Source organism: Sceloporus occidentalis, unplaced genomic scaffold (assembly GCF_023333645.1).
Source record: "Sceloporus occidentalis isolate IW3139 unplaced genomic scaffold, rSceOcc1.0.p SCAF_118, whole genome shotgun sequence".
In the NCBI taxonomy this organism is placed as follows: Eukaryota; Metazoa; Chordata; class Lepidosauria; order Squamata; family Phrynosomatidae; genus Sceloporus; species Sceloporus occidentalis.
The window spans coordinates 1,709,074-1,729,376 of record NW_028317098.1 but is presented as its reverse complement, the minus strand read 5'-3'; the positions used below and the strand labels follow the sequence as shown (position 1 = coordinate 1,729,376).

The window sequence follows — 20,303 nt, the reverse complement described above, 5'->3', positions numbered from 1 at the left end:
ACTATATGGGAGAAAATTATTATGCTTCACATTTTAAATGATAAATATCGAACAGAGACAACATTCAGTATTTCAAGAAACCCACATACAAACAAATCTCTCACACATTATCTTTCATATAATTTTCATATAATACAAAACACAAAAGAAGCTGATGGGATTCCTAGGATGACAAAAAACAAAAACAAGCAACTGGATTTCAGCAAAGAAAAAAGTTTTCCAAGAAGTGCAAAAAATGTAACACAGAGTGCTCTAGTTCAGGATACCAGATATTCCATTCTATTTCTTCCCTACCGTTTTTCCTGAGCAAGTTTCCTTTTTGGGGAGAGGACATCACCCAAGACATTTTTCCTCCTCGTTTTTTTTTAGGGGGGGAGGGGGTACTCCTATAAATCTTGGGGGTCTACCCCTACAGTGTCCTTTTACATCCCTTTTGTGAATGAGTGGTGCCCTTTTGGCTATATAACTACCAGCACTCAGAAAACTGAGACTGCTATTTGTTATAGTATAGTCTTGTTTATATCCAATTCATCCAAGTGAAATGGGTAATATAAATCCACATAATGTGCACACTACAAATGGAAGAGACAATTTGGCAAACTGTTTCTTTAAGAAGAGAAGGCCAGTTACTTGAAATGCACACCACAATCATGCAACAAACTATTTACAAAAAACAAAAGGACTTACTCTCCTAGACTTCGGTCACAAAAGGCAAATGCATTTTAGAAAGAAGAAAAGATCAGTTTGCAGTGCAAAAAAGCAACAATATCAGAGAGCATTCCAGAGAAATATGGTAACAAGTTGCTTGTACATTAAGACCCTTAAGGTATATACAGATCTGAAAGCATGCTTTTCTGTGTGAGCTTGCATTTCTGTAATTACAGTAGTACCAAAGTTATCACAGTACAGATTCTGGATTTAAATACTATCAATTTTAATTAACATTAAGCACAGTTACACTGCTACCTTCACAAAGGCAGACTTCCTCCCTCTCTTTGTCCCTCTTGTGCTCTGGGACACCCTGGGGATTTAAATTTAAGACTTGTGCATTTGAAAGCCACTTTGATATGTTTCTGTACAGTAAGCCCTTCACATCCACAGATTCTGTATACACAGATGCAACCATCTTTTGCTTGAAAATATTATTTTTAATTTCTGAAAAGCAAACCTATTTTGCTGTTTTATATAGGGGACATTGTTTTACTACACCACTGTATATATAGTGGGCACTGGTATCCACTGGCTTTGGTTCCAGGACCAAAATCCACGGATGCTCAAATCCCATTAAATATAATGGCACAGTAAAATGGTGTCCCTTATATAAAATGGCAAAATCAAGGTTTGCTTTTTGGAATTTATGTATTTTAAAAATATTTTCAAGCTGTGGATGGTTGAATCTGTGGATAAGAAATCTGTGGATATGAAGGGCCCATTGTAATGAGACTTCAGCATCCACAGATTTTGGTAGCCACAAGAGTTCCTGGAAGCAAACCTCAGCAGATATCAAGGACCCACTGCATACTGAAAAGCAACAAAGGCCCAATACCAAATTATACACAAAGTTTGAAATGCTTTACTTCTTGCTTGTGAGCAACAGGTTGTGCTAACTAACCCCCTAAAACTCCTACAGTCCTAATCCACAAAAACAATATGCATATATAGGGCTGCACTGCATATACAGCTAAACATTTCTTGACACTTCCACTGCACTTATGCTGATGAAGAGTTAATTTCAGCTGACTAATCTTCCTTCTTTGGTTTCATCTTCATCATTGTCATGTCTGATAATCAGCAACCTGGATGCTTTCATAGAAGGCAAGTGAGAGCTACCTCAGTTGGGAGAATGAGTGGCAAAAGCTGATGAGACACTGTGCTTGGGCCTTAGTCAAACAGGAAAGAGCCCAGAACTCAGAGCCACAACACTCAGAGACATCCATCTCTTAGGCACTAAAGTTTTCAGGTCTGTACCAAGCCACATATCTGGCAGGAAATGAGAAACAGAAACAGAGTGTTAAGCTCCAAGCCAGAGGACAGCTCCTTTAAAGCTATGAAAAGTGGGATTGCAGCATAGGAGGGAGATCCAAATTCATGGATAAAACCTTGGAAACCCATCAGAATCAATTGTCTGTTCCCATCTGATCACAAATTGTAAGTCAATGCAATGCTAGAAATTTTGGGATTTAAAAGAAAATTTAATCTGAGATGGCAGAATTCTTCTTTCTCCATATCTATACCATTTTCCTTCAGTATCTTAAACAGCAGAAGGTAACAGGCAGTTGAAAATGAACAGACAAGGGAATTGTGAATACAGACAAAGTAAGAGTACTAGGTGTGAATGATTTTCAATTTCTCATTCTCTGCAATGCTAGGAATTTGAAGACAAAGAAAATTTTATTTGATAGGGGAAAAAATCTTATTGGAGGGCAATTCCTGCATCTCTTCCCACTTTGCTGAAGCTACACCCCTGCTGACAAATCTATCAAATTGCTGGATCTTGGTCATTGAAAACTCACAAAAACATGACAGATGGGAAGATATTTCCACAATGGCAAACCAGAACCATTTATTAATTATATGAAAGTCCTTCAGCTTCCACATGAGTACATCCAGAGTGACCATAAGTAGGAAGCTTATAATTTCCATTATAAACACGAAATAAACTCTCCAGATTTTGCTCATTCATTCAGCCCTTTGAACTTTGCTTAATCATAAGGTAATCCACTTGAAACTTCACCAATTCTTTCCTCACTGCACATAGTAGACATGTCAAAAGCTAACACCAGGGAAAATGAGGGGCCTTGACAGTATGCTAAAACCTAACCCAGGATGTAAGATACACAACTGTGATGGGGAAAATGACAACAGATTGAAAACGTACCCTACAACTGAACAAAGCTTCAAGTCAAATTAACAACCCCACAGTAGTTTTCTAATCTGTAAAGAGGCTGTATCAGCTACCACAATAAGGAAAAAGATAGGGCTGAAGGAATTCTCTGCATAGGAAAGTGACCTCAGGAAGAAGGCAAGAATCCAACTGTAAAGAAGGAATTTATTTCCTTCCCTTTCCCAATGGACAGAAATCATCAAAGACTGGGGACTGCAACTGAGAAAACTGGCCTCTGAGGCTGAGAGAGTATTATCTGCCTAAGATAACCCAGTGGGTTTCCATAGCTGAACAGGGATTCAAACTTTGGTCTCCAGAGTCAAAGTCAAATGCTCACACCCCTACACCTCGCCACATTACTGGTATCCAAATGCATATTTCCTTCATCATTCTAGGATATGTATTTCAACAGGCATCCAAGTAAACATTCCACAAAAAGCTGTGTAAATGATTTAGATACAGTCTCCATTCCTGATCCAGAAATTAATATAACAAAAGAAGTTTGATTCCACACATGAACATCCTTAGCTGGTTGTAGTAGCATAGGCAAAGGTGAAATGGCAGATTCAAAGGGGAATTAAGGCTGACTAATTTAATTTCCTTTCCATTCAAGGGTCTATTCCAAGCGTGACTATGGGCCGGAACAGACAGGCCAAAATAAAGCTGCCTCAGGTCACTTTGGAGATATGCTGTTTAAATGATGCATGTATTCTAAGAGGCTGGAAGCCATGGAAAAGCCATGATCCAGTCCTAAGAACTGGAGCGCAGCTTTGGTGCAGCTTCTGGCATCTTAAAATGCGTGTGTAATTTAAACAGCATACCTCCAAAGTGGCCTGAAGCAGCTTTATTTTGGCCTGTCTGTTTGGGCCCTGTTTTAATCGAGTTTACTATTCATAATATTACATAAAAGTGCACAGCTGCCATATTGAGGGTGATATTTCAAAACTAATAAAATGGACTACTGCCTGAGGCTGCATCCACACTGCAGAAACAATTCAGTTTGACATCACTTTGACTGCCATGGCCCAATGCTATGGAATTCTGGAAATTGTAGTTTTGTAAGACATTTAGCCTTCTCTATCAGAGAGCTCTGGTGCCACAACAAACTACACATCCCAGGATTCTATATTGTTGCTATAGAATCCTGTTGTTGGGGTTTTTTAAAGCTTAGCAAATTCTTATTTATCTGATTAAAAAAAACGTGGTTATTAGGTCTTTTTCTTTGTTAGAAGTGCTTTCAATCTCAGAATGAGAACCAGTTACACCACCATGGTTTATATGCACTGCATAGATGTTTTAAAATAGTTCATTGGGGGGGGGGGGGGGGTTGGTCTGTATGTGCCATCTGTCTAATTGTTCGAGGTTGGTACAGGAGCTACCACATAACATTTGTCCTTGAAAAACCAGTATGGATTTGATACACTGAACCAAAAAAACAACAACCCTGTTTTTCACTTAGAGCCCATTATCTGGGAAACATTCCAAAAGCTATCCCATATATGCAAAACCTGATATTTTGACCCTCTCTCAATAATTTATTTTTTAAAACTTGCAGTTGCAGAATCTGTACTAAAATGTCTGAGAAAAACAAGCAAAGAAGTCTTTGTGGGGAAGGAGGAGGGCAGGGAGAAAGCAAGCCTTTCAGGAAATCTATTTTTTTAGCATGATCTCACTGAACCCTCCCTGGCCCAAGAGTACAAATTTTATGCAGTCAGTGAAATTATAAATGCTTCAACAGAATTAGAAAAGTATGTTAAATCACCTTACATGCTCACCTCTTTCTGATCAACCTGAAGAGCAGATTTTAAAATATCCCTAAGTTGAATTAATTGCTTTCTTTCTTCATCTTGCACTTGCTTTATCTAAAGTGGAGATACAATGAAACTTATGAGTCAACACATAGTTTGGACAGATGCAAAAGTAATACTGCTTATCTCTTTAAATCAGTTTAAAAAAAATCAGGGTTTCTTTATCAAGGGAAACTGAAAAATCCATACTAAAAAGAAAAAATAATCCAAAAGAATCCTTAAGAATTAGTTTGCATACTTTAAAACAAAGTATAACAACAATTTCTAGACCTTTTCATAACTTTTATTTTTGACATTACATAGAAAATATTTTGCACTCTACTGTGTTCTAAGATAAGTAAATTAGGGGTGAAATAGGTGGTCAATCTGAGGGCGAAACAGACAGCCAATTTGGGGCGTCTTGGAGCCGCCCTCTTTAGGCTGGATTGAGGCCATGTCAAACATTGGCCCCAATCCAGCCAGCTTCCGCCCCAAATAGTAGCAGGAAAAAGCCACCCCTTTGTCTCTAGAGCCACCTTTTTGCCAGCTCCAGGGCTTTTTGCCCGCTCCAGGGCGAGTGGCACCTAAATGCCATGCCCCCCAAGCTTGATAGAAGTTGGCTGGCATGTAATTGCCAGCACAGCTTCTATCCGTTTTGGGGGCACGCCCCCAAGCTGGCACCACACCCTCAAGCTGGCAAAAAACCAGACTTTCGGAGTCATCTGTTTCGGCCCAAGTTCGTAAAGACTCTTCTGTCTAATTTTTCAGTTTCCCTAGGTACAGGCAGTCTCACAATTTATCAGAAAACACATAGTATTGTCTTTTTGTTGTCTTACAAGAGTTTTTTCTTTGCTTCCTTTTGTTCTTCTTAAGGGACTGGAACAGATTCCCAATTCCCTGCCCTCCATGAGACAATTCCAATTGCTGTTCCCCACCGGTTATTACTGCAACTGACAGCATGCTTACACCAGCCACTTAAGCTGGGGCTAGTCTGGAGCATTATGCCCTGGACTGGTCCTGGACCAACCAAGATCGGGACCACGCACACCAGTGTCTGGTGTGACACTCCATTGTTCTTCACAGTTGGGGTGGCACCGCATTAGTCCACTGGTCTGTCCCTCTTGCTGCCACCACTGCCACTGGAGCCTCACTGGCCAAGCAGCTCCCAGCGAGAACCTGGCAGTCACTATTATGTCTGCTAAGGTCAGAACAGAGCAGCCCACCATGTGATTAACAAGGTTGAAGTTTCTCTACCTTCTCCTTGTTGATTACACAGGAGCCCTGTTTTGACCTCACCAGAAGCAACAGAGTATCAGGCAGGCAGGCTTTACCCAGGGAGCCCTGGCAGTGCAGTTGTTAAATGGCACAAAACAAAGAGAGCCCAGCAACTGAAAATACAATGGGCCCTTGGTATCCGCTGAGGCTTGGTTCCAGGACCCCATCTGCCTCAGGTATACCAAAATCTGTGGATGCTCAAACCTATTATATAAAATGGGGTAGTAAAATGGTGTCCCTTATATAATATGGCAAAAAGTTTTGCTTTCTGGATTTTTACAAAAATGTATTTTCAAGCCATGGATGATTGAATCCATGGATATGGAGGGCCAACTGTACTACTAGATATCTGTTTTGAACCAGCTCAGAGTTTCCTCTTCTATTGGTCTTTTTTTTCCATTGTCAGAACAACTGAATAGTCTCCAAATTTTATTTCTGTCTTTTTTGTATTGTTTAGTTTATGATTTAAAAAAATATTTTCCCCTTTTCCTGCCCTTGTGTCTTTCCTCATGATCCATTTCTTTCATAGTTTCAATTTTAAAAGTTTAAGGATAGGTTTGTTTTTGTTGTTAATTTTGTTTTGTTTTAATGGAACTATGTGTTCTATGAACCTGATGAGCTGCTTTGGAGACCTGGCTGTACGGAAGATACATGTAGAATAAATAGGTAATATAACTGGCATATAGCAACTCACAGTGTGAAGGTCTGTGGAGAGCTTCTCTATCGAAGGTTTGAGACTTTCGACTGCTTTCAGACCATCCTGAAAGAAGCTTTGGGAGAATAAAAAACTTATAGAATAAAAAGGAAATTGTACAAATTAATTTATAGCATCTGAACTTTCTGAATATCCATGGCACAAAAACTTTGCTCTATGATGCATGCAGCATAGATGACCCACCACTGCAGTGTCAAAATATATAAAGAAACTTTATCACGAAAACATCTTCTAAAATACTTCCACAATATAGAATTAACTGTCTTGGTATGAAGACAACTGCCATAAAAATCCTCTTTATTGCATTCTACAGACTAAGCCCAGACTTGAGTGCTGATCACACAATGCTTTTATACTGTTAGAATGCTGGATTAATCCCGCCTTTGCCCGTGGCATTGGCGGCATTCTCCTGTGTGGTAACACCCATTCTCCCTCCATTCCATGCCATTCTGTTCATGTTCCTGCAAGTGCCGTGTGATAAGCTTAACAGTGTTATCTTCACTGTGTGATATATTGATAAAATAACAGTGTAATAGTACAGTGGCATCATGCCATAATACTAGTATGGCTTAATTTTGTAAAAAATAATAATAATGGGAAATGGTGTGGTGTGAATGACATTGTTCATATTGCAGACCTTACAATGTGGGAAAGGACACAGTAGAAGATACATTGTTCAAGCATAAATACGGTGGGGTGCAATGCACAATGTCCATATTCAGCTACCTGCAGTATGGGAGAAGTGGTTTCCTGGATGGGGCAACCTGAAACAACTGTCTAGTGTGATCTATACCTTTGTTTTTCATAAGAAAAAGTGCATCAAAACTGGCAGGGGTGGCAGGGTCTGTTTCTCATCCTGTATCACCTCTTAAAGTGTAAGATATGGGCAGTGAGGAGCAAGTTGTAAAGATGTCATGCTGTAATTGTGTTATTATGGCTTTATCTTTTTTCCCAAAAAATATATGAAGGTAAACCACTCATAAAGTATGTAGGAAGACAGGGCATAGATAGATAAAGTCAATGGTGCAGATGGGAAAAAAAACACCACGGAAATCACACGATTAAAGTGCATAGTGAGGGTGTGATACATAGCATCAACAATCAGCTATCATCATGAATACAGCTGAAATGAATTTTGAACATAGTAACTTGGTATAACAGCATAGTGTGAAAAGAACCCAAGTCATACCAAGAGCATACCCAATGAAATCAATGGGAAAAGTCTTGGTTTCAATAGGTCTGTGAAAAGGGTGACTGTTGGGATTTAACATGTGTGAGTTCACTTTAAAAGATTTTCATGGCAACAATGTTCAACATCAGAAGAGAAGTAGAAATGCAACTCTGAGAACTACAACTTTAAATCTCTAAGAATTTATATTCTAAGTAAGTGAGTAAGTAAGTAAGTAAGTAAAAGTTTATTTATATATCACCTTTATAAGACCAAGGCGGTTTCCAACATACATACAACAATACAGCAATATAAAAACATCAAAACATAGCATTAAAAACCTTTTACAATAAAACAATAAGCACCACAATTCGTGCCAGCTTGACATGCTGACGAAGGGGGCGAGGAGAGAATACTTTAGGGGTCAGGGGTAAGCTTGCTCGAACAAGAATGTTTTTAACCCTTTCCTAAACTGGGTAATGGAGGCGGCTGAGCGGAGCTCAAAGGGCAGCGTGTTCCAGAGGCTGGGGGCCGAGATGGAGAAGGCTCTCTTAGTGGTGGCAACTAATCTGGCCTCTGGAACCCTTAACAATTGCTGCCCAGTTGATCTGAGTGTGCAGGGCGGATTGTACGGGGAGAGGCAGTCCTCTAAGTACCCTGGGCCCAAGCCATTTAGGGCTTTATAGGTAACAACCAACACCTTGTATTGTGCCCGGAGGCGAATAGGCAGTCAATGGAGATCTTTTAAGACTGGTGTTATATGGCTGGTTCTAGGTGTATTAGTAACCAGCCTTGCTGCCATGTTCTGTACTAATTGTAGCTTCCGGGTATGGTACAAGGGTTGCCCCATGTAGAGCATATTGCAGAAGTCCAAGCGAGAGGTTACCAGAGCATGTACCACCGTTTCTAGGTCAGCCCGGCCCAGGTAGGGACGCAGTTGGTGTATCAGCCGAAGCTGATAACAGGTGCTCCTGACCGTCGCACTCACCTGAGATGTAAGGTGAAGCGACGAGTCAAGGAGCACCCCCAAACTGCGTATCGAGTCCTTCACAGGAAGCGTGATCCCGTTTAGGACAGGTGGAACCACTGCCATTCCCGGACCGGGGGAACCTATCACGAGTACTTCCGTTTTCTCTGGATTCAAGCTGAGTCTGTTTTCCCTCATCCAGCCCATTACCGACTCCAGACAGGCCACGAGAGGAGAGATGCCATCCCCGGTCACTGCATCAGTCGGAGACATAGAGAAGACTATTTGGGTGTCATCAGCGTACTGATAACCCCGCGCCCCATGTCTCCGGATGATCTCTCCCATATGACTAAAACCCATTTTGTTGCAGTATTTGTTCTAAAGCTATTCTGCCTTCACTTTTTATTTGCACAAGAGAATCAGAAAGGGAAAGACTAACCAATTCCCAGAGCTGAATGAAGAACAAAACTGACTAGTATCGTTTGCAGTACAACTTAAATATGAAGAGTATTTAGTCCTACATGAAATAAAATATATAGTTCATGACATCATTATGAAGTTGTTGGCTGAGATCCAAAGTAGTCATTTAAGGCTTGGATAAAAGAATGATTTCTTTGGCATTTTCACTACTGCAGCCCCCACCCGACAAAGCAAAGCTGCCAGAAAAAGCTGCAGCAATCAAAGGTATAAAGAAATCTGTATATATGATTACAATTTTTGGAAAAGTATTTAATGATCCATGATCTATATCTTGGGTCATGGTCATACAGAATGTGCACCTTCTTCCTTCTCACAATCTCAGACAAACAAGAATGAACTTCAAGCACCATATTTTACTGTAAACTCGGTTTTTCTGGGTTCATTCACATGAAAGTCACTACTGATTCAAGGCTGTTTCTCAGTAAGAATACCAAAGTCTGGCTGATGCCATATGCACTCCACATTGTAGGAAGCAAAGGAAATCAAAGGGAATTGAAACAATCAGTGCTTCAGCTTGAACACAGAGCAGCACTGATGCAGCAGTTCTCCATACAGTCAAGAGCTCTCACATTTATGCACAATTTGCAGTGGGGCCAGCTCCAAATGACAGTCCCTCTGAGAGTAAATTAAAAGAAGATCCCTTATTTATGTCATAGCTTCATGTGCACAAAGATGCCCCTGTGGTGTTCTTGAGTAGTCAAGTTGTATTATATTGCATGCACAGACTTGCCACAGGAGCCTCAAAACACAAAGCACAAAGATATCAGCCAGCACATCTGTCTCTAGAATGATATTTACAGATCTTGGCCCTGTATGGGAGACAGATACTTTACATCGGGATGGGCAGAATGTGGTCCAGAGGTTGTACTGCCTTTTCTGGAAGCCCCCAGCAGTGACAGTTTTCAACAGGTTGTACCCCCTACTGCCCAATAGTTTAAAATTAAAGAAACAAAAGCGGGATACAGACCGCCCCTTTGTGCCACGTATTGGGGCCAGGGTAGCCACAGCAGCAGCCCAAAGGCCCTAATCCGGCGCTTTTCGGGACCAGGGAGAAGCGGCATTTTGCCGCTTCTTCCTGGTCCCAAAAAGGGGTGTCCTTGGGGCTTCATGCCCCAGGACACCCCGGGGAGCCGCTGCCAGGAGAGAAAGGGGCCCCTTTCCCCCGGCTTCATTCCCGCAGCCGTTTGGTGGCTGCAGGAATGAAGCGCTCCCCAAGAAATTGTTCTTTTTCGGAGCTCCTCCTGGCACCGCTGTTAGGCTGCTACAAGCGGCCTGACGTGGCGTGAAGACATCACGCCCACGCTGCGCCATGCCCATGTCAAAATGGCAGCGCCCATGTCTACAGGGCGCCGCAATTTTGATGTACGGAAGACGTACTAGGGTTGCGGTCCATCTGTAAGAGATGCCCCAAGGCAACCCTAGCACATCTTCAGTACGTGCTATGGCACCGGTCTGTGCTGTGCCAAAGAAACCTGTTTTCTAAAATCAAAAGTGAACTTCCTGCTACTTCTGTTTTTGTATTTTTACACATTTTGACACTCGCTGTTGCCTCTAGACAGGGATAGAGAAGGTACATTTTTTGTGTGTCCCTGAGAGATGCCTTTGAGGGAGTGGGAGCATTTTTGTTACATTCCCTGCCCAGGCCATTTTAGTCTGGGAGAGGACTATTTAAAAAAAAACCAGAAAGTGAACAGAAAGTGATTTCAGATTCTTCCTGCTGTTCAAAAATCCTCTCCTGAGCCTACAATGGCCCAGAGGTAACTACAATCATATGACCCCATAGGCAGTGCTTAGGGTTATTCGGGGGTGGGTGGGTATTTTTTGCAGGGGGGGAATACGGGGCTCCAGTCCTTCAAATTCGTCTCAGCATCTAATGCAGTTCCCTAGCCTCCCACAGTAGACTCCCCCTTCTCTAGAGGGTCCCTACTGCAATTCCTCATCCCTCCTTTATACAAAACATACGTTCCTTGGTAATCTCAGCTTTCACTTATAAAGAAAAGTTGCAAGGCTTGATAGATCATGTTTGCAACAGCACAGACGCCAGGAACCAAAACACTCCTCAGCACTCAGAAGAGATTCCTAGCTCTACCATACCACTTTTGTGTGCAGAAAGCACTGAGGGAGCTGTTTTTGGATTTTATTTTTTTAAGCATCTGTGTCTCCTGAAGTACTCAAAACAGAGATTGCTTTGAGCAATCAACTTCTGTCCTCTCACCCCACAGCTTGGAAGCCACTAATTAACAATAAAATGTTAGATGGAATTAATTCCTTTTCCCAAACATGAAGGCACTACAACTACTGTATACAGTGGGCCCTCCGTATCCGCCAACTTGCCATCTACGGATTACAGCATCCATGGATGGCAAGCCTGGGGTGGGGGGTGGGGGCAGAGGACTACGAGAAGTAGGAGGGAGCTCCCGCAACCTTGCCAGAAAAGAGAGAGAGAGAGAGAGAGAGAGATGAAGTAAATATAAAGCAAACTAAAAAGAAACTAGGGGGTGAGACCTGCCCCTTGTTTCATTTGAAATAAAATCCTTCTCTGGCCATAGTGTGGAGGGAAAACAGGTGGAGGGGAGAAAGAGTGGACTGAAGATGAGGGAATCAGGAACCTGCCGTGACGGGGACTTGGGATAAAAGGCGCCTCAATGGAGAGGGCAAGGGGAAAAGAGAGAGAGAGAGAGAGAGAGAGAGAGAGAGAGAGATGTAGGGTCTGTCAAGAGTACTTTGAGTGTTGGACTATGACACTGGAGAGTAGGATTCAAATTCCGGCTCGGCTATGTAAACACACTGGGTGAGACCTTAGGCAAGTCACACTCTCCCAGCCTCAGAGAAAGGCAATGGCAACCCTCTCTAAACACACCTTGCCAAGAAAAGCCTGTGATGGGTTCACTGCCTTAGGGTCACTGTAAGTTGAGAAGGACTTGAAGGCGCCCAACAACAGCAGCAAGAACAAAGGGTGGTTCGGCATGCCATGGCAGGGCTTTGGCTCCTCGGCCTTTCTTCCCTCTGTGGCTGGCTTCTTCTTTTTCTCCTTCTCTCTAGGCAAGACATTGCTGAGGCAGGCAGGCGTGCACTGATGGTAGGGTCACTCTCCTTCCTCCTTTCCCCACTTGCTCTTTCTCTCTCTAGCTCTCCCCAGCTGTTCCCTGCCCCCCTCCTTTGAGCAGCGGTTGCTCTTTCCTCTAGACAAAGTGCGTGGCAGCAAGGGGCAAACATGCAACCAGGCCTAAAGTATGGCAAGCCTGGGGGGGGGGGGGAGAGGAGAAGGAAGAGGACGAAGAGGCAGCGGGGAAGAGGAAGAGGAGGTAGCCGCCTGCCACCCACTACAATGAAGCACCGAGATACGCTTTGGGCAGCTGGGGTGGCAAAGTGCCACTATCTCCAATGGTGGTGCGGCTGCGTATCCTTTGAGGTCAATGGGACATGAGCATCCACAGATTTTGGCATCCGCAGGGGAATCCAGAACGGATCCTCTGCAGATACCAAAGGTCGACTATATACTCATGTATAAGTCTAGAAATTTTAGTCATAAAACTGACCCCAAAAATCTAAGTTAACTTATCCACAGGTCAATGTAAGTACAGTACTGTACTTTAACTCTCATAAAAACAGAAACCATCCCCTGGTGAAACGGAAGAGTGTAATCTGTCCTTGAAGAACTGACCCTCCTCTACTCCTTCATCCATCCATCCTTCAGTGTGAACACAGTTATGCCTCCTGCAATTATGTAAGTTCTTTGGCATTGTTTTCCTTTGCTTCATCCTTTAGATCCTATTACATGATCCTAAGTCTTACTCTTGACTTATCCATGGATAATATCACAATCCATAACTCTGACCCCAAAACCTTCCCACGATTTATACATGAGATTGACTTGTAGTTGTGTATATACAGTATAATGTCACAAGGGATCATTTAAACTCCTCTGGCAGTGTAGCAGTTACTTTTGTTACTTTTTATAATTATTGATATATGGTCTCATTAAATAGTAGAGGAAGAATATGACACAGTTCAGGTGCTGACACATGCTGCGTCTCATGCTGCCACTCCATGCTCTGTAGATATAAAAACTAGGTGTATGGGATGAAAATATATTCTGTACTACAAACCAGTAGCTTGTAGTTGGATTTTCTCCCAAGTAACTATAAAGGTAACTATTTGAGTTACTATTGAGAACTGCTTTTTAAAAAACTGAACAGCCGCTATCCTTCCTATAAATCATTCCAAAATTCCATAAATTTCCATAAAAATGAGTGGGAAGACAGGACTTCCAACCCACAGTTGTATTCTTTTCTGAAGGGGGGATAAAAGAACTCATGTCTGTCACAAAACACACCCTGCAAAATATGAAAGCCTGTACCTCATCCTTTTCACAGCACGATTACTAATCATGCCAAATGGCCATGTGGAAATTATGAATGATAATGCTTTGCATTATCTCAGTCTAACACTTCATTTCATTTGAAATAATACACCAAGAAGACAATAACTGACCTTTTAAACTATTCAGCCCAATAGAAAAACAGCAGTGAAATGGACATGTGGGTAACACAGATTTGTATATGTAATTTAAAAAGAAATATTACTGCTAACTTTACCATGCTATAAAACGTACTTGCATTGTGCGTGGAAATACTTGATGAGGTTTTGAAGCAAGTCAACGCCCTTTTTAATCTTGATTTCATTGACTTTCAACAGATACTGTTAAGATAATAATGTACACACACAAAAAAAGAATATTAATTGTTGTTTTAGAATAAAACTTGTTGGGTTAGTGACAGTTAAGTGATTTTATATACAATTCTAAGGGACTGAGGAGTGTCAGCAAGTGAAGTGAAATTGCCCATAGGGGAATATATTCTGAAGAGGTTTCTTCAGTCATTAAACATAACTAAATTAAACAACAAGCCATGATCCAAAAGACTGATTCTGCACACTCAATGCTGTATTAAATAACAGCTCCCTTACTACATAGTAAAACACACTGGAATGTGCAGAGCATTTCTAAACATATTGTAACATAGCACAGAGATTTCCTGAGTTTCTTCTGGCTATAATTTCCTTAAGTACTAGAAATATTTTCCAAGACTGAATAAAAAGACACTGCAAAGATTTAGGCAGTGATTTAACCATAATTATTTGGAAACTGGTAGCAGAAGGTGAACATAAGGTTTGCATCCAATTGAATGAATTTAGGGTTGGTATTTCACCCACCATGGATGTGATTGTTTAAACTTAACCAAGCAAGGAGCTCCATTGGTGCTGCTGTTCAGTCCTGGTTTAAATAGCAAAATATTGATTCAAGACCTGCAAAGCTTGCTTAATGTACTATCTACAACATCCCAAGTAGAGCAGGCACATGTTTAATTGACTCAGCCAGCAAATCTTCATGAGCAGCTATGCATAAATTAAGCAAAAAATTACCTGAGTACCTAACATGGTTGATCCTCACTCATAAATAAAACTGCACAGCAGCTGCTTTTTAAAATATATTTTAAAATCTTGCTAAAAATTTTACCAAATATCTATGCTAACTATGACTTACAGTAAACTTCCCTTGCGCACACACACACCACGACCATAGCTATTTCTCTTTCTTTTCTATCATATTGTACAAGGCACTATCCCTCTGCAGAACAGTTTAAGACTGAATAGTAGTTTATTCTTTTATTACTGTCAAAAAAAAATGAGACACCCTAATAGAATTGGAATAAAGCAAACCCCACACATTAGATGGTAAACAGATTCATATCACAAAACTCTAATACATCTATTGTTTTATTATGCATCATTTAAAATTTCCTAACTTGATGCTGTCGCTAAATTCCTGTCAATGGCCCCTTAGGACTGGAACATGGCTTTGGCATGGCTTCTGGACTCTTAAGACACATGCATCATTTAAACAGCATACCTCCAACATGACCTGAAGCAGCTTTATTTTGGCCTGTCTGTATGGGCCTAATGTTAACTTGGTCATGCACAGGCAAGTAAACAGAAAAAGTTTACATTGGGGGGTTAACAGACTGCCCCAAACGGGCAGCGGGATGCCACCCGTTTCCTAGCTAGATCGGGGCTGCGGCAACCTCACACTGCGCGCCACAAACTGGCCTTTCAAGGGCACAAAAAGGAGCTGCAAAAAGCGGCACCTTTTTGCACCCCTGAAAGGGCACAATTGCCATGGGGGCGTGGCTATATGGCGCTCTTTCAGCACTGCAACTTATAGACACAGTGCCGGGGGAGTGTCATGTTGCTGCATGCTGTATGGAGTGGTGCACAGCACCCTGGTGCCCTGGTGGCAGAGTCAGGGCATACGTCATCTGGACGTGATGCCCCAAGTCTGCCCCCAGGCCGGCCCAAAGTGCCGGTCTGTATAGGGCCTTTGTCAGATCTTAAAATGTCCTGTCTCAATGGCTCAGTTTAGATTATTGTTGTGAAGTTCTGGAGCAGCACTCTTTGACCTGGTACCCTCCAGACATTTTGGACTGCAACACCCCATCATTCCTGCCCATTAGCCATAATAGCTGGGGCTAATAGTTGCAGCCCAAAACATCTGGAGGGTGCGTGGTTCATGAAAGCTGTCCTGTCGGTTCTGGAATTGCTGCAGGCTCATGAGTAATCTGTTCCTTTTTGGTATGCCAATTCCCACTTCCATATCTGGATTCCTCTAACTACAGTTGATTTTGACAACCAAACTAAAAAACTATGGATGATGGGTGTGAGCTCTATATCCAGGGATGGTCCAAGAGATTTTGTCACCTGAGGCAAACTATTAGATGATTGACTTTCCCCATTCCACTTACAGAAGCTAACTACACTGAAGGTTGAATCTTACTTCAACACTGAATAGAAGGGAGCATTTATCACCTCTCCTAAGGCAGTAGGCTAGTTCAGGGGCTTAGGAGGACAGATGGAGTAGCAGATATAGCTCTGTCCTCAAACAGAGGAAATCCATTCAGAAGCAGAGGAGGAACAGCTGGAAGGTTGTGGCTGATATTGATGCTGCTCTCACTATCCAACATCTGTGGCCTATGGCAGTGACCTCTATTTCTGTAATGATGTACCCTACCAAACTAACCTCGAAACACAGCACCTAACATCAGCTTGCCTGATTCAGACATCGCAGCAAACCATGATTAAAGAAGTCCAGAAATGAAGGGTAAAACTGTTGTCCCAGATGTGAAGAAAGAATGGGAGTGAGGCACAATAAAGTTAAAAACTGAAATTAATGCACTGCATAGTTATAGAGGAGGGGAAAACATAGACAGTGTGTTCATTACAGTGCTTCAGGGCATTAGCAATATCCCCCCCAACAGCTGTTAAACGTTCTTACTTAACCAAGTAAAATGAGATTTTCATCTCTCAACTATAATGTGGCAGATGGTAACTTGAATGGGCACGGGAGACAATCTTTTAAGCTGAGGATGGGATAGTTGCATAAAGGCTTTGCCTTTGTTTGTTTATAATCTGCATGTAATAGGCTATATGGTTAGTCTGCCAATTTATCATACAATTGTATCAAAGGCAAGACATTCATTTCTGAAATTGGAACAAACAGATAGTTCCTTTGACCAATACTTTCACCAAAACAGCACACCACAATACAATAGTACTGTATGTATATTAGTAAAGAATTAAATGAGCTACGCATTCACTTTTACCTCACACATTTGTAACTGAAAGAACCTCCGCTCTTTTTCCATCTCTTCAGCTATTTCAGCCCCACTTATTTCTGTGCGGATCATTCCATGTAATTTTGCATGTTCTTTTTTCTCTTTTTCTATTTTTGTCCTGTATGAAAGGGAACCAATGAAACTATGTTATCATCCTAAATCTCTTCCTCAACTTGTTTTCTAATTTAAAATCATGCTAAGCATTGTCATTCAAAATACAATCCACCAGCCAATTCAGATGACTAGTTCTGCTGAGTTTAATAAGTATCAAGAGGACTCAATACTGAAACTAAAACAATTCCAACTAGAATTAAGCCAAACTGCTTTCAGATGTGCTAGATAAGAGGTGGCATTTGGAGGGAGGCAAATACCTAATGCTCCAGTCTTCAGAGCTAAAACAGTATGACCTGTCCCTCATGTGTGGTCTTGCTCTATTATAACATCAGCAGCACCTAACAGGTTTTCAAACACACACGTTTTATAGTATGAAGTCACTCACTGGGTGAAAGCCAAGGCATACATTATCTGAATAAGGGAATTGCTAATGGACTTTTTCTTTCATGTGCATGAGCTAGCAGTATAATAAAATATATACAAGTTATACAAAGAATATATTTCCTTCCCTCCCCCCCCCCCCCCGATTCCCCCTTGACTAATTCACAAGGAGGTGGAAAAGATACTCCTTTCCTATGCTAGATTATAGAACTTCTTCACTACATTATATCACAGTTCACAAAAAGAAATGGAAGATTGCTTATGTCAAATAATACCATGAGAAATATTTCATTACTTCATCTATTGATCATGTGTTATCCCTGTTGAAAACAGAGCTCGGGCAGCTCAAAAATGGCCAGGGTAATAGGAGTAGATAAAATCTTTCAGATACTCTGGACCCAGTTCAGACAATTTCAGGCAAGTTCATTTATCATTCAGTGCATCCAGAATGGAACGGTGAAAAACAACATATAATCCAATGAGTGATTATATAAACTAGCCTGTGGAAGACATACTTCTAAAGGGGAGAAACAGAGAGTCTTTAGTTAATGGTAAAGACATGTGATTCTTTTCACTCACGTTTTTAGGGATCAAAACTGATGCCTGACGGATAACATAAGACACTTATAGTCATCTAAACATTACTCTCACACGCCTCTGCCTTCCTCTAGAAGCTGTGCACTAACTAAAATGAATTTTGTTGTTCTTACTAGGTGCCGCCTTCAAGTCATTTCCACCTTATGGGCCCGAAACAGATGGGCCTGAAGGGCTGCCTTTGGACCATTGGGGGCATGATGTTTACACTACACATCTCCCAAACGTGGCTGCCTCAACCCAGAAGAGTTGGGCCAAAAAGGAGTGGGGAAAAAAGCTCCTTTTCAGCAACCCAGTTCAGGACTGCAGCGGCAGCCCAGATCTGGTTCGGGCGCATGTGGTTGCAACGGTCTTGCACCTTTGACCACTCCTTTTGCCCCGTCTGCTTAAGGCCATGGCAACCCTAGCATGGGGTATCCTTGGCAAGTTTCTTCAGAGAGGGTTTGCCATTGCCATCCAGGAAAATTTCTTCTACCCTTCCCTCTCCTAAAAGGGAGAGGTAACTCCTTCTTACTTTGTTAACAGAAGACAACAACAACAACAACAACAAAATAACAGAATATTGTCACTCAGATCACAGGGTATGTCTGCACAGAATCTTCCTACAGCTGTGACTGAACACTTCAACAGAAATCTAGTGCTAAGATCCACCCACTCCTTCAAATATCTGCACTGAAAGAACATCTCATAATGCAAGGAGTTCTCCACAACGCTTCATCAGAACAAAGTTCATATGGAGGCAAAAGAATCTCATGCTATCGTTGTGCTTCGGAGTGATGCAGATTGAACAGCTGTCACCAGGCTGGCCAGTGAATCCACAATGAATCCCTTCTAGATTCTAAGAAATGGAAAAAGGGGGAAATCACGAAAAAGGAATTCAAAGAAATAGCAGGCATGTGTAGGGGTAAAGTCAGAAAAGCTAAAGCGCAGAATGAACTCAGGCTTGCTAGAGAGGTTAAGAACAATAAAAAGGGCTTTTTTGGATATGTCCGCAGCAAGAGGAAGAAGAAGGAAATGGTAGGGCCACTGCGTGGAGAAGATGGCAAAATGCTAACAGGAGATAGAGAAAAGGCAGAATTACTCAACACCTTCTTTGCCTCAGTCTTCTCAGAAAAGGCAAAGGGTGCTCAACCTGAGGATAATGGAGCAGAGGACAGAATAGGGGAATTTCAGCACAGAATAAGTAAAGAGATAGTAGAGGAACACCTTGTTAATCTAAATGAATTTAAGTCTCCGGGACCAGATGAACTCCATCCAAGGGTATTAAAAGAACTGGCAAAAGTAATATCGGAGCCATTGGCAATCATATTTGAAAGCTCCTGGAGAACAGGAGAGATCCCAGCAGACTGGAGGAGGGCAAACGTTGTCCCCATCTTCAAAAAGGGGAAAAAAGAGGATCCCAACAATTATCGTCCAGTTAGTCTGACATCAGTTCTAGGAAAGATTCTGGAGCAGATCATTAAACAGAGAGTTTGTGAACATCTAGAAGGCAATGCCATAATCACAAAAAGTCAACATGGGTTTCAGAGAAACAAGTCATGCCAGACAAATCTGATCTCTTTCTTTGACAAAATTACCAGCTTGGTAGATGAAGGGAATGCTGTGGATATAGTATATCTTGATTTCAGTAAGGCCTTTGACAAGGTTTCCCATGACATTCTTGCAAACAAGCTTGTAAAATGTGGGCTAGACAAAGGAACTGTTAAATGGATCTGTAATTGGTTGACCGGCCGAACCCAAAGGGTGCTCAACAATGGCTCCTTTTCATCCTGGAGAGAAGTGACCAGTGGGGTCCCACAGGGCTCTGTCCTGGGCCCAGTGCTATTCAACATCTTTATCAATGACCTGGATGACAGAATTGGGAGCATACTTATCAAATTTGCAGATGACACCAAATTAGGGGGAATAGCTAATACCCCAGAGGACAGGATCAAGATTCAAAATGACCTGAATAGACTAGAAAGCTGGGCCAAAGCTAACAAAATGAAATTCAACACAGAGAAATGTAAGGTATTGCACTTAGGGCGGAAAAATAAAATGCACAGATATAGGATGGGTGACACCTGTCTGAATGAAACTACGTGTGAAAGGGATCTAGGAGTCCAAGTAGACCACAAGTTGAACATGAGTGAACAGTGTGATGCGGCAGCTAAGAAGGCCAATGCTATTTTAGGCTGCATCAATAGAAGTATAGTGTCTAGATCAAGAGAAGTAATAGTACCACTGTATTCTGCTTTGGTCAGGCCCCACCTAGAATATTGTGTTCAG

At 41.7% G+C, this 20,303-nt stretch overlaps 1 protein-coding gene across 2 annotated transcripts in view; it reads right to left on the bottom strand.

The window, feature by feature from the left end:
- Positions 1 to 20,303, bottom strand: part of LOC149282344 (arf-GAP with SH3 domain, ANK repeat and PH domain-containing protein 2) — a 124,930-nt gene that overhangs the window by 49,800 nt on the left and 54,827 nt on the right. For both annotated transcript variants that reach the window (XM_089498302.1, XM_089498304.1), the window contains exons 6-9: positions 16,935 to 17,064; positions 13,892 to 13,977; positions 6,641 to 6,716; positions 4,660 to 4,746 (exon numbers count right to left, since the gene is read on the bottom strand). In XM_089498302.1, coding sequence (XP_089354428.1) covers positions 4,660 to 4,746; positions 6,641 to 6,716; positions 13,892 to 13,977; positions 16,935 to 17,064 — 379 coding nt within the window. The remainder of the gene's footprint in view (positions 1 to 4,659; positions 4,747 to 6,640; positions 6,717 to 13,891; positions 13,978 to 16,934; positions 17,065 to 20,303) is intronic.